This window comes from Salvelinus alpinus, chromosome 28, assembly GCF_045679555.1.
Source record: "Salvelinus alpinus chromosome 28, SLU_Salpinus.1, whole genome shotgun sequence".
NCBI classification, from domain to species: Eukaryota; Metazoa; Chordata; class Actinopteri; order Salmoniformes; family Salmonidae; genus Salvelinus; species Salvelinus alpinus.
The window spans coordinates 781,863-796,418 of record NC_092113.1 but is presented as its reverse complement, the minus strand read 5'-3'; the positions used below and the strand labels follow the sequence as shown (position 1 = coordinate 796,418).

Sequence of the window (14,556 nt, the reverse complement as noted above, 5' to 3'; positions counted from 1 at the left end):
GGATAAAGAATATGTACATAAAGATATATGAATGAGTGGTGGTACAGAACGGCATAGGCAAGATGCAGTAGATGGTATAGAGTACGGTATATACATATGAGATGAGTACTGTAGGGTATGTAAACATAAAGTGGCATAGTTTAAAGTGGCTAGTGGTACATGTATTACATAAAGATGGCAAGATGCAGTAGATGATATAGAGTACAGTATATACATATGAGATGGGTAATGTAGGGTATGTAAACATTATATTAAGTGGCATTGTTTAAAGTGGCTAGTGGTACATTTTTACATAATTTCCATCAATTCCCATTTTTAAAGTGGCTGGAGTTGAGTCAGTATGTTGGCAGCGGCCGCTAAATGTTAGTGGTGGCTGTTTAACAGTCTGATGGCCTTGAGATAGAAGCTGTTTTTCAGTCTCTCGGTCCCTGCTTTGATGCACCTGTACTGACCTCGCCTTCTGGATGATAGCGGGGTGAACAGGCAGTGGCTTGGGTGGTTGTTGTCCTTGATGATCTTTATGGCCTTCCTGTGACATCGGGTGGTGTAGGTGTCCTGGAGGGCAGGTAGTTTGCCCCCGGTGATGCGTTCTGCAGACCTCACTACCCTCTGGAGAGCCTTACGGTTGTGGGCGGAGCAGTTGCCGTACCAGGCGGTGATACAGCCCGACAGGATGCTCTCGATTGTGCATCTGTAGAAGTTTGTGAGTGCTTTTGGTGACAAGCCGAATTTCTTCAGCCTCCTGAGGTTGAAGAGGCGCTGCTGCGCCTTCTTCACGACGCTGTCTGTGTGGGTGGACCAATTCAGTTTGTCCGTGATGTGTACACCGAGGAACTTAAAACTTTCCACCTTCTCCACTACTGACCCGTCGATGTGGATAGGGGGGTGCTCCCTCTGCTGTTTCCTGAAGTCCACAATCATCTCCTTTGTTTTGTTGACGTTGAGTGTGAGGTTATTTTCCTGACACCACACTCCGAGGGCCCTCACCTCCTCCCTGTAGGCCGTCTCGTCGTTGTTGGTAATCAAGCCTACCACTGTAGTGTCATCCGCAAACTTGATGATTGAGTTGGAGGCGTGCATGGCCACGCAGTCGTGGGTGAACAGGGAGTACAGGAGAGGGCTCAGAACGCACCCTTGTGGGGCCCCAGTGTTGAGGATCAGCGGGGTGGAGATGTTGTTACCTACCCTCACCACCTGGGGGCGGCCCGTCAGGAAGTCCAGGACCCAGTTGCACAGGGCGGGGTCGAGACCCAGGGTCTCGAGCTTGATGACGAGTTTGGAGGGTACTATGGTGTTAAATGCTGAGCTGTAATCGATGAACAGCATTCTCACATGGGTATTCCTCTTGTCCAGATGGGTTAGGGCAGTGTGCAGTGTGGTTGCGATTGCGTCGTCTGTGGACCTATTGGGTCAGTAAGCAAATTGGAGTGGGTCTAGGGTGTCCGGTAGGGTGGAGGTGATATGTTCCTTGACTAGTCTCTCAAAGCACTTCATGATGACGGAAGTGAGTGCTACGGGGCGGTAGTCGTTTAGCTCAGTTACCTTAGCTTTCTTGGGAACAGGAACAATGGTGGCCCTCTTGAAGCATGTGGGAACAGCAGACTGGGATAAGGATTGATTGAATATGTCCGTAAACACACCAGCCAGCTGGTCTGCGCATGCTCTGAGGACGCGGCTGGGAATGCCGTCTGGGCCTGCAGCCTTGCGAGGGTTAACACGTTTAAATGTTTTACTCACCTCGGCTGCAGTGAAGGAGAGCCCGCAGGTTTTGGTAGGGGGCCGTGTCAGTGGCACTGTATTGTCCTCAAAGCGGGCAAAAAAGTTGTTTAGCCTGTCTGGGAGCAAGACATCCTGGTCCGCGACGGGGCTGGTTTTCTTTTTGTAATCCGTGATTGACTGTAGACCCTGCCACATACCTCTTGTGTCTGAGCTGTTGAATTGCGACTCGATTTTGTCTCTGTACTGGGACTTAGCCTGTTTGATTGCCTTGCGGAGAGAATAGCTACACTGTTTGTATTCGGTCATGCTTCCGGTCACCTTGCCCTGGTTAAAAGCAGTGGTTCGCGCTTTCAGTTTCACGCGAATGCTGCCGTCAATCCACGGTTTCTGGTTTGGGAATGTTTTAATCGTTGCTGTGGGTACGACATCGTCAATGCACTTCCTAATGAACTCGCTCACCGAATCAGCATATTCGTCCATATTGTTGTTGGACGCAATGCGGAACATATTCCAATCCGCGTGATCGAAGCAGTCTTGAAGAGTGGAATCAGATTGGTCGGACCAGCGTTGAACAGACCTGAGCGCGGGAGCTTGTTGTTTTAGTTTCTGTTTGTAGGCTGGAATCAACAAAATGGAGTCGTGGTCAGCTTTTCCGAAAGGGGGGCGGGGGAGGGCCTTATATGCGTCGCGGAAATTAGTATAACAATGATCTAGGGTTTTTCCAGCCCTGGTAGCACAATCGATATGCTGATAGAATTTAGGGAGTTTTGTTTTTAGATTAGCCTTGTTAAAATCCCCAGCTACGATGAATGCAGCCTCAGGGTGTGTGGTTTCCAGTTTACAAAGAGTCAGATAAAGTTCGTTCAGGGCCATCGATGTGTCTGCTTGGGGGGGAATATATACGGCTGTGATTATGATTGAAGAGAATTCCCTTGGTAGATAATGCGGTCGACATTTTATTGTGAGGAGTTCTAGATCAGGTGAACAGAATGACTTGAGTTCCTGTGTGTTGTTATGATGATCACACCACGTCTCGTTAATCATAAGGCATACCCCCCCGCCCCTCTTCTTACCAGAAAGATGTTTGTTTCTGTCGGCGCGATGCATGAAGAAACCAGCTGGCTGCACCGACTCCGTTAGCGTCTCTTGAGTTAGCCATGTTTCCGTGAAGCAGAGCACGTTGCAATCCCTGATGTCTCTCTGGAATGCTACCCGTGCTCGGATTTCATCAACCTTATTGTCAAGAGACTGGACATTGGCGAGTAGTATGCTAGGGAGTGGAGCGCGATGTGCCCGTCTCCGAAGCCTGGCCAGGAGACCGCCTCGTTTGCCCCTTTTACGGCGTCGCACAGGGTCGCCGGCTGGGATCAGATCCATTGTATTGGGTGGAAGGCAAAACACTGGATCCGTTTCGGGAAAGTCATATTCCTGGTAGGAACGATGATGAGTTGACGTTAATCGTATATTCAGTAGTTCCTCCCGACTGTATGTAATGAAACCTAAGATTACCTGGGGTACCGATGTAAGAAATAACACATAAAAAAACAAAATACTGCATATTTTCCAAGGAACGCGAAGCGAGGCGGCCATCTCGTTTCGGCGCCGGATGTTACACTATGGCATCACGCACAGACTTTCATCCTCAAGTCAATTTGATGGAAACGCAATCAGCATAAATATTGTATTTACGCTGATTGTAGAATATTCACATGAAAATCTGTCACAAATTAGAGAAGCCTAGCTTGTGATATTGAAATATTCTAAATAAAGTGCTGTTTTTTTTCTCCGATACAACCCTGTCTGCTCTATAGGGCTGTCTAACAGGTAGGACTATATATAGGATTGTCTGAAAAAAAGTTAACTTCTTGAACAAAAACTTTAAGCTAACCCAAGGATGTATTTCATAACCCTTCTCACAAAGGTGCACTCGGAACTTCACACTTTCAATGGTTCTCAAAGAAATCTCAGAACTGTCTAAACCAGTCATGCTAAACCAGACCAATTCTCAACCCTTCGCCCACATGTTTACTCACCACTTTAAAGGGAGGATTGGTGTCAGGAATATGGGGAAAAGGGTAGAGAATTTGAACAGTCTAGCTAAAGCAAAGTCTTAGACCAGAAAAAATTATTTGTCAGGAGACCATACACATTTAAACATATGTTTTATTGGGAAATAATGGCTGGATCACTCGTTCTCCTCGCTGCGGAGTCTGGCATTGGGGTTGGTGATCTTGATGGCCAGCTGGGCTGCTCTCTCCACAATCAGCTTCCTGTTCTTGGAAGACACGTTGTGGGCGATCTCAGCAGCATGGGTCCTACGGAGGTGAGAGCAGGATAAATTGTCAACAGAAATAGTTACTAAATTATTTGTCAAACGCCTATTTTTCAGTGGCAATTAACGAGACTATAACTGACCAAATAGACAAAAAAAAATCATTTCAGTTGACTAAAACGAGACGAAATTCTCTCTGTGGACAAAATCTGACTACTAAATGGAGTGGACAAGAGTTTTTGGAACGATTGAGAGCGATAAGAACAAATAATATTAACAGCGCAGTTCTGTTAAGCAGTGGGAAAGATGCGCCACACCTGGCACACAGCCTACATGAACTGTTGAGCTGTGGTGGAGCAAATGATGATTGTGGGCACAGGCAGACCAGCTCTGCTCTGATTATACACATCTCGCAGGCGTCTCTCTTGCTTTCCCTGTAACTAACCAGTCACCACCAGCCATCTAGTTAGCTACGTTTTCCCTGGTTAAGTAACACAAGCTGCTTGACAAAATTTAAAATAGCAGCATTGCATTTAATAGTAAAACAGTATAGAACTGTCTTTAAATTTGTAGTCTTCCAACCCTCCCACTATACCAACTGTATTTCATAGCCAGGTTCTGTAGCCAAGTAGGTATTTTCATCAAAAAAAGCAACTTGATTCTAGCACTTACAGTTCAAAAGATATGACCCATAATACGTATAATAATAATAATATGTACACATAATGTCTGAATCGCCGTGACCCCAACCAACCTCACTACTCACTGGACCCTTATGATCACTTGGCTAAGCATGCCTCTCCTTAATGTCAATATGCCTTGTCCATTGCTGTTCTGGTTAGTGTTCACTGTAGAGCCTCTAGCCCTGCTCATTATACCTTATCCAACCCTTCAGTTCCACCACCCACACATACGATGAGATCACCTGGTTTCAATTATGTTTCTAGAGACATCTCTTTCATCATCACTCAATGCCTAGGTTTACCTCCACTGTATTCACATCCTACCATACTGTCTGTACACTATACCTTGAATCTATTTTATCGCCCCCAGAAACCTGCTCTTTTTACTCTCTGTTCCGGACGTCCTAGACGTCCAATTCTCATAGCTTTTAGCCGTACCCTTATCCTACTCTGGCGATATAGAGGTGAATCCAGGCCCTGCAGTGCCTAACTTCACTCCTATTCCCCAGGCGCTCTATTTTGATGACTTCTGTAACCGTAATAGCCTTGGTTTCATGCATGTTAACAATAGAAGCCTCCTCCCTAAGTTTGTTTTATTCACTGCTTTAGCACACTCTGCCAACCCGGATGTCCTAGCCGTGTCTGAATCCTGGCTTAGGAAGACCACCAATAACTCTGAAATCTCCATCCCCAACTACAACATTTTCAGACAAGATAGAATGGCCAAAGGGGGCGGTGTTGCAATCTACTGCAAAGATAGCCTGCAGAGTTCTGTCCTACTAGCCAGGTCTGTACCTAAACAATTTGAACTTCTACTTTTAAAATTCCACCTCTCTAAAAACAATTCTCTCACCGTTGCAGCCTGCTATAGACCACCCTCTGCCCCCAGCTCTGCTCTGGATACCATATGTGAACTGATTGCCCCCCATCTATCTTCAGAGCTCATGCTGCTAGGTGACCTAAACTGGGACATGCTAAACACCCGGCCATCCTACAATCTAAGCTTGATGCCCTCAATCGCACACAAATTATCAATGAACCCACCAGGTACAACCACAAATCCGTAAACACGGGCACCCTCATAGATATCATCCTAACCAATTTGCCCTCTAAATACACCTCTGCTGTTTTCAACCAAGATCTCAGCGATCACTGCCGCATTGCCTGCATCCGTAATGGGTTAGCGGTCAAACAACCTCCACTCATCACTATCAAACGATCCCTGAAACACTTCAGCGAGCAGGCCTTTCTAAACGACCTGGCCCAGGTATCCTGGAAGGATATTGACCTCATCCCGTCAGTAGAGGATGCCTGGTTATTCTTTAAAAATGCCTTCCCCACCATCTTAACTTCTTTAGGGTAGGGGGCAGTATTTTCACATCCGGATGAAAAGCGTGCCCAGAGTAAACTGCCTGCTACTCAGGCCCAGATCCGAGGATATACATAGTATTAGTAGATTTGGATAGAACACACTCTGAAGTTTTTAAAACAGTTTGAATGATGTCTGTGAGTACAACAGAACTCATATGGCAGGCAAAAACCTGAGAAAAAAATCCAACCAGGAAGTGGGAAATCTGAGGTTTGTAGGTTTTCAACTCTTTGCTTATCCAAGATAGTGGAAATGGGGTCATGTTGCACTTCCTAAGGCTTCCACTAGATGTCAACAGTCTACAGAACCTTGTTTGATGCTTCTACTGTTTAGTGGGGGCGAATAAGAGGAGATTGAGTAAGGTCTCTCCCAGAGTGCCACGAGCTGACCATGCGCGTTCATGTGAGAGTTAGCTGCGTTCCATCGCATTTCTGAAGACAAAAGGAATTCTCCGGTTGGAACATTATTGAAGATTTATGTTAAAAACATCCTAAAGATTGATTCTATACATCGTTTGACATGTTTCTACGGACTGTAACGGAACTTTTTGTCCGTACTTTCTGCTGGACTTGCAAGCACGTCGTGAGTTTAGATTGTGTACTGAACGCGCGAAAAACAAGGAGGAATTTGGACATAAATGATGGACATTATCGAACAAAACAAACATTTGTGGAACTGGGATTTCTGGGAGTGCATTCTGATGAAGATCATCAAAGGTAAGTGAATATTTATATAATGCTATTTCTGACTTATGTTGACTCCAACATGGCGGATATCTCTTTGGGTTGATTTGTCGTCTGAGCCCCGTACTCAGATAATTGCATGGTTTGCTTTTTCCGTAAAGCCTTTTTGAAATCTGACACAGCGGTTGCATTAAGGAGAAGTGGATCTAAAATTCAATGTGTAACACTAGTATTTTCATCAACATTTATGATTACTATTTCTGTAAATTGATGTGGCTCTCTGCAAAATCACCGGATGTTTTGGAACTACTGAACATAACGCACCAATGTAAACTGAGATTTTTGGATATAAATATGAACTTTACCGAACAAAACATACATGTATTGTGTAACATGAAGTTCTATGAGTGTCATCTGATGAAGATCAAAGGTTAGTGATTAATTGTATCTATATTTCTGCTTTTTGTGACTCCGGAAAAATGGCTGGGTTTTTCTGTGAATAGGCAGTCACCTAACATATTCGTTTGGTTCACTTTCGTCGTAAAGCTTATTTGAAATCGGACACTGTGGCTGGATTTACAACAAGTGTATCTTTAAAATGGTGTAAAATACATGTATGTTTGAGGAATTTTAATTATGGGATTTCTGTTTTGAATTTGGCACCCTGCAGTTTCACTGGCTGTTGACGAGGGGAGACGCTACCGTCCCACATACCCTAGAGAGGTTAACAACCCTCCAGACGAGCTTCAATGCCATACAACTCTCCTTCCGTGGCCTCCAACTGCTCTTAAATACAAGTAAAACTAAATGCATGCTCTTCAACCGATCGCTGCCCGCACCTGTCTGCCCGTCCAGCATCACTACTCTGGACGGTTCTGACTTAGAATATGTGGACAACTACAAATACCTAGGTGTCTGGTTAGACTGTAAACTCTCCTTCCAGACTCACATAAAACATCTCCAATCCAAAGTTAAATCTAGAATTGGCTTCCTATTTCGCAACAAAGCATCCTTCACCCATGCTGCCAAACATACCCTCGTAAAACTGACCATCCTACCGATCCTCGACTTCGGCGATGTCATGTACAAAATAGCCTCCAACACTCTACTCAACAAATTGGATGCAGTCTATCACAGTGCCATCCGTTTTGTCACCAAAGCCCCATATACTACCCACCACTGCGACCTGTATGCTCTCGTTGGCTGGCCATCGCTTCATACTCGTCGCCAAACCCACTGGCTCCAGGTCATCTACAAGACCCTGCTAGGTAAAGTCCCGCCTTATCTCTGCTCGCTGGTCACCATAGCTGCACCCACCCTCGTCACCCCCAAAGCCAATTCCTCTTTTGGCGGCCTCTCCTTCCAGTTCTCTGCTGCCATTGACTGGAACGAACTACAAAAATCTCTGAAGCTGGAGACTCATATCTCCCTCACTAGCTTTAAGCACCAGCTGTCAGAGCAGCTCACAGATCACTGCACATAGCCCATCTATAAATAGCCCAAACAACTACCTCTTCCCCTACTGTATTTATTTATTTAGCACCCCAGTATTTCTACTTTGCACACTCATCTACTGTCAAATCTACCATTCCAGTGTTTTAATTGCTATATTGTATTTACTTCGCCACTATGGCCTATTTATTGCCTTTACCTCGCTTATCTCACCTCATTTGCTCACATTGTATAAAGATGTATTTTTCTACTATATTATTGACTGCATGTTTGTTTTACTCCATGTGTAACTCTGTGTTGTTATGTGTTGAACTGCTTTGCTTTATCTTGGCCAGGTCGCAGTTGTAAATGAGAACTTGTTCTCAACTTGCCTACCTAGTTAAATAAAGGTGCGCTGTTTTTTCCCCCTTTCTATCCTGCATTGGCAGGTTGCATTTTACATTCAAAAAGCATATCGCGGGCCGTTCTGAAACTAGGCTACTTGCGGAACTGCCCGTTAACCATCTGTTTAAGGCTACACCTTGTTCTGTCATGTTACCTTATTGGCTAGCTATTGCTACAGTAACAACCTGGGGCATGTTCATTAGGAACATTATGGAACGTTCAGATTGAAATATGCTATGTAGACCAACATGCCTCTCTGACATGTTGAATAAGGAATAAGGTCAGCTCTATTCATTAGAATGTCTATCTGCAACTGAAAGTAGCCTTGGTAACGTCGCCAGCATGCATGCCAACATTTGGTGGAAAAGGAAAACAATTTGACTAAATTCCTCTTGCCACCACACTATATCTGACTGGGTAAGTAACTTTATAGAATAATTTGTAGACAGCAAATTGACCGCAAGAAGACCAAACAGAAATAATATTTGAATAAAACAATCATTTCAAACCTTGTTTACATTTGTATGCGATCAATTAAATTGTTTCTCATCTTAAACTCTGCATTGTTCGAAAGGGACACGTAAGTAAGCAATCTCTATTATGCGTGGGAGTACTTGAGTTGAACCCCCCCCCCCCAAAAAAAAAATCATTTGGAGCTGATTTCCACAGTTTATGTCCAACAATGAATATATAGGAAAAAATATATAGGAAAAAATTTGGCTGAGAAAGTTTGGAAGGCCAAATAAAACAACCCACCTCCACCAGTTGGGAAACCCTGCTGTTTAGCATACAGTTAAACTCAGCATTATATTAGCCACGAGCAGCACAAATATCTCTCTCACATAGTCCGACTGAGTATCTGCGCATAAGCACAGGTCCCCTTCACGCTGTTACATCGTGATCGCTATGTGATCAAAACAGCAGATACTTGCGCTTCAAATTGGCTTGACGTTGGTTTTTATTTCACGCACCACTGACTACCTTTAAGCGTTTGTGTACCAATTAGATTAAGTTATGTATGGACAACATTTGGATTTTCAACCAAAGACAATCTCTCTTTAATTTCTGGTATTCTATCTAGGTTACAATGAATGTTTTGGCCAAGGCCCGTGTATGTCCATCATAGGATGAGAGTACATATTTCATACTCTTCATGCGACTTTTTGGACGCACTCCATGACGTTAATGTCATATTTCTTTCATATGCACATTTTTTTTTTTTAAATAAATACCAAGCTTGCTAGCTTAGTTTTTTCTCTGCATTATTTCAGACATTTGTCAAGCTGTCTCCAATCAATGTCTGGTTGTGTGTGAATGCTTGGTGGGGGGGACAGGCGTAACGGTTAAGGTGTTGGCTTGACAGTTGCTGGACCCGGGTTCGACTGCCGGTTGGGGGAAGACTCAGTTCGCTACAGCACACTTCCATGATTGGATTTATTGACGCTCCCCTTAAACTGCCCCTAATTGACCCATTTTCCGACCTGCCAACCTTGACATTTTCTGGGGAGTATCACTTCAGTGCGGCGGCCGCACCCCTGGCCCATGCAGGTCTCTACGCTGACTATATTTTACATGGAGCATGTGTGCCCCCAAGTTGAAAGATGAAGGCGCACAGAAATAAATTGAGCACAATGAACATTTTATAAAGCTAGAATCCTTAAAGTTGCAAAATCTATTTTTGGGCGACCGGACAAAATTCACATGGACAGATCTTAAACTCAAAAAAAATTCTCATTGAAAGCAAGCCTAAGTAGCAGTTCTATGTGCTCTATTTTTAGGCTTCCCGCGAGTAAGTTGTTTTTGCGGCTTTTACTTTTTCACACCAGCTTCAAACAGAAGTTGACTTGACACCCTCCTGGCCTACACCTACCCAACCTGGGGGGCCCCAGTACAGAGTTTGGGAAACACTGGTCTACCTTACTGTAGGCTATTTGGAATATGAAACAACTGAACTAGGCCTATATGAGCTCGTTTCAGATCTCCATCCACAACCTAATCTATCAAGTTAGTCTTGTCTACTGGGCTACCATTCATTGTTATTGGTAAACTGACTATCACATTATTAGAAGCCTACTGTTGGCATACATCTATATCAAGAGGAAAGATGAAGACATTTTTAACATACTGTTAAAAGATTAGTAGGCCTAACGTAACTTTCTGTGAAGGACAGTATCATCGGAACAGCTGGTCTGTATCCATCCACGCAGTGACCCACGTTTCATTCCTTGTCAATGCATGCGTGCATACTACTGTTGAGGAGATCAAAGCATGTGCAGACAAGTGTTCTCACTTAGTTGACTAAACGCTGTAGCAAACTACCATCGTTGTAATGAAGCCTTAGTTGACTACAAAATAGTGATCGTTCACTTGACAAACATACAATTTTGTAAAATAGATTTGGCAAACAGTTCGTTCTCGATTTTTTCCTACCCTTTTTCCTCACATGAGTGGCATTAACTGACAAAGTGGAGAGCTGCCATCCAGCTCAAGGGAGGAATTTTTTATATACCAGAGACAGAAAAGGAAGCAAGACAACACACTAGCTGTTTTTTCTGGTTCAATTAACGTAAATTAACTAGAACCAGCTGCTATCGCAGTGGTGTCTATGGAAGAGCCAACCCCCTAAGACAGGTACTGACAATTTCCCCCCAATAGTCAACAGCCATTTATCAACCATCTTTGATAGTACTACGACTACATGGGAGAGAGCTAGAGATGTGGTCCTCCTCGACCAAGTCCTCTGACTGCCTCCGCTACCACGTCAAACGGTTGAGTCAAAAACCACAATGTGCCAACTTGAAGACTATTTTTTTTTCTTTTGCATTTTTTGGGTAGTTTTTCATACTAGGGTACTCAAGCATGGTACGCAAAATACGTGCAGGTTGACAGGTCCGCATTTTTAGATACAACTTCTGAGTCCACTGGAGAGGACCAACTTGAGCAAAGTGAGGTGTTGAATTACTTAGCTACAAATAGTATTCCCTGTCAAATAATAGGCTTTGCGCTATTAAGATTCCTAGAGCTACGCCTCCCCTGGCTTAGGCGATCCCCCCCAAACACACACAACTACAGATTGATTGGAGACAGCTTGTGTCAATAAAACATTTCCTAGGATGTTATACCTGTAGCAAACCTAGTGGATAATGCTGGGGGAAAAAAAAAAAAAAAATGCAGATCAAAAAGAAAACTCTAAACAACTTGTCCTACACATTTTGTATGTAGTACCTTTAGAAAGAAGACCAGACTATATTAAAGCATGTTACTGCGTATCTAATGATACTTGTTTGAGTAAACAAGCCAAATGGACCCCAAGGGAATAATACTGTGCACCCAACAAAACGTACTTGTTGCTCATCATGAGGACCTCAAGCTCCTTGATGTTGTGCACCAGGAACTTCCTGAAGCCAGAGGGCAGCATGTGCTTGGTCTTCTTGTTACTACCATAACCGATGTTGGGCATCAGCATCTGGCCCTTAAACCGCCTGCGGACTCTGTTGTCAATACCCCTGGGCTTACGCCAGCTTTTCTGGAGGGGGACAAATAAAAAGATGTTACTTATTACTAAAGCAATTATGATCAATGTTCCTTCCAACTACTTTGCTCGAGGGAGATCAATGTCCTTTGCCTCTCTGCATGTGTACTGTCTGAAAAGCGTCGCTCGCGCCACAAATTACACAACTGTACATTCACAAAGGAAGATCTATCATCTTTAAAGTTATGCATGTAGCAAACGCTCTTACCGCAACCTTGACATATCTGTCAGACTGATGGCGAATGAACTTCTTAACCCTCTTCTTGACAATCTTCGGCTTGGTAAGAGGTCGGAGGGCTGCCATGGTGACCTGACCTGTAATGGGGTAAAATGTTACTTGTTAACTTAATTGTTGGCAGTGTTTCACAACTGGCAAAAAAAATCAATAATTGCATATCTAAATCACCCAAAATCAGTGGTTGTGGAACGTTAGTCACAGTTACATGACTAGTAACTAAAAGCCAACAACTCTCATTCGAAAACAAGGCAGCTAGCACGGTGTATGTCATTAAGATTATCCCTTTATCGCAATAGCATACTACAGGTAGCTGACGGTTAACTTCAGTCAACAGACACCTCGACGTGACCTTTACAACAGTCAATCGCATTGAAGTAGCAGGTGTGTTCTAGCTACAGCAAACAACATTGTTTGAGGGCTGGCTGCGTTGTTAGTCTGGTAATTGTTAAAGTAGCCAACAGGTAGTGATATGAATTCCAGGGTGATCCTAAAACCTTAGCGTCGGTCATAAAAAACAAGCTAAATTAAAGCATGGTTTATAGAACGAACACGTGTCGGCAACAGTGTAGAGACATAGCTAGTCACTAACCCGTTATAATAATAGGAAGGCTAGCTAGCACATGGAATGCAAGCCGTTCGAAACCATGGTATTTCAAAATGTGCAGTGTCTATACTATTCGATAACTTCTGAATGTTGAATTTGCGCCGGTGATTATCTATGTCAACATTATTTATTTTGTCTACTAAACCAGTAGATGGACATAGATTTTGATAAACTCACCCGCCTGTGTAATTTTAGGAAGGGAGTCAGCAACGGCGGAAAGGAAAGGACTTCCGTTAAGGACCGCAAGGTGATATGGGTAGTGTAGTAAATGAGAGAACTGGAAGTAGAGTAGCTCGTCTAGGCACTACTTATCCCAAATTCAGGACATCTCCCTCAAAATGACTCATTGTGAGCTCATGGCAACAAAAGTTTTTTGTGAGATCACGACATAAACTCTATACATAGGAGTGGACGTATTGATGATATATTGACAGCTTCGAACACACCGACAGCGTTTTTGCGCAAAATAGTAAGCATCATCATCATCTGGATATGTATGCAACAAAAGTTCAATGCATACAGTTTGACAAATACATTCGATAAATCCAACGTATGCACCACACCGAACGCAATGCAACTGCCTCTGCAACGTAATGCTGCAAGGCAAACACAGCTTTCATTGGAAATGAATGATGCGCCTGAGAAGATGGCTGACGAGTGACGTGCTTCTTCTTCTATGAGGTTTAACTACGGTTGGCATCCAATTTGTTGCATTACCGCCACCTACTAGACTGGAGTACAACTCCCTTATACTTAACTTGAAAAACAAACAAACATGTACTAAATAAATACCCTACCATCTAACACTACGCTCACTAATTTCAAAATGATATACAATAAAATGAACACCGCCCTATTCCACTAATTAAATGTATTTATTCCTACCTCATGCCATCATCCTTAAAGAATGGGACATCACCACTTAACACACCCTGTAACTCTTCGGATGTCAAGTCTCGCACACCCAAATACCTCTCTGCCGCTGCCACAACAACCTCAATTTTCTGAGAGTTCTGATCCATCCGTGTAGTACAATTGATAACCATTGCTATAAATGCTAAAAATCCAATCTTACTGAAACTTATTTTACTTTTTGGCCTATTCCTCTGTACTGGTAAATCTCTACTACTCTCATCACTCCTCCCCCTTAACCCATCTACCTCTACTTTCTTCACTGCCTCAGCATATGACAACTTCTGCACTACTCTAACCCTGGAAACCTCAACCTGCCTCTCTCGCACGGGACATTTCTGATCCTCAGCTCCATGGGCACCCCTACAATTAACACATTCCACTACTTTCCCCAATACCACACATTCCTTTGCCTCATGCCCTTCTGCACATTTCTCACACCTTGGACCCTCCCTCCTACACACTGCTGCCACATGCCGTTAAGCTGGACACCTATAACATCGTAATGTATTTGGCAAATAAGCTCATACAGGATAACTAACTTCACTTTGTCAGGCCAAGACTCAACTTCAAAACTCAAAAGAACAGATTACCAGAACGTGTACTGCGAGCATACACTGACCAATTGGCAAGTGTCTTCACTGACATTTTCAACCTCTCCCTGTCCGAGTCTGTAATACCAACATGTTTTAAGCAGACCACCATAGT

General features: G+C 43.6%; 1 protein-coding gene across 3 annotated transcripts; it reads right to left on the bottom strand.

Annotated features, from left to right (window-relative positions):
* Positions 1-3,864: 3,864 nt before the first annotated feature.
* Positions 3,865-13,632, bottom strand: LOC139556913 (large ribosomal subunit protein eL32-like). 3 transcript variants are annotated; one of them, XM_071371042.1, is made up of 4 exons: positions 13,114-13,632; positions 12,303-12,409; positions 11,907-12,088; positions 3,865-4,034 (listed from the first exon to the last, which is right to left on the bottom strand). In XM_071371042.1, the coding sequence occupies exons 2-4, from the start codon at positions 12,396-12,398 to the stop codon at positions 3,905-3,907; spliced, it is 408 nt and encodes a 135-aa protein (XP_071227143.1). In that variant the 5' UTR covers positions 12,399-12,409; positions 13,114-13,632; the 3' UTR covers positions 3,865-3,904. The 3 variants fall into 3 exon arrangements, with proteins under 3 accessions (XP_071227143.1, XP_071227144.1, XP_071227145.1); XM_071371043.1 differs by having other exon boundaries at positions 13,118-13,552; XM_071371044.1 differs by having other exon boundaries at positions 12,922-13,159.
* Between the last annotated feature and the right edge of the window lie 924 nt (positions 13,633-14,556).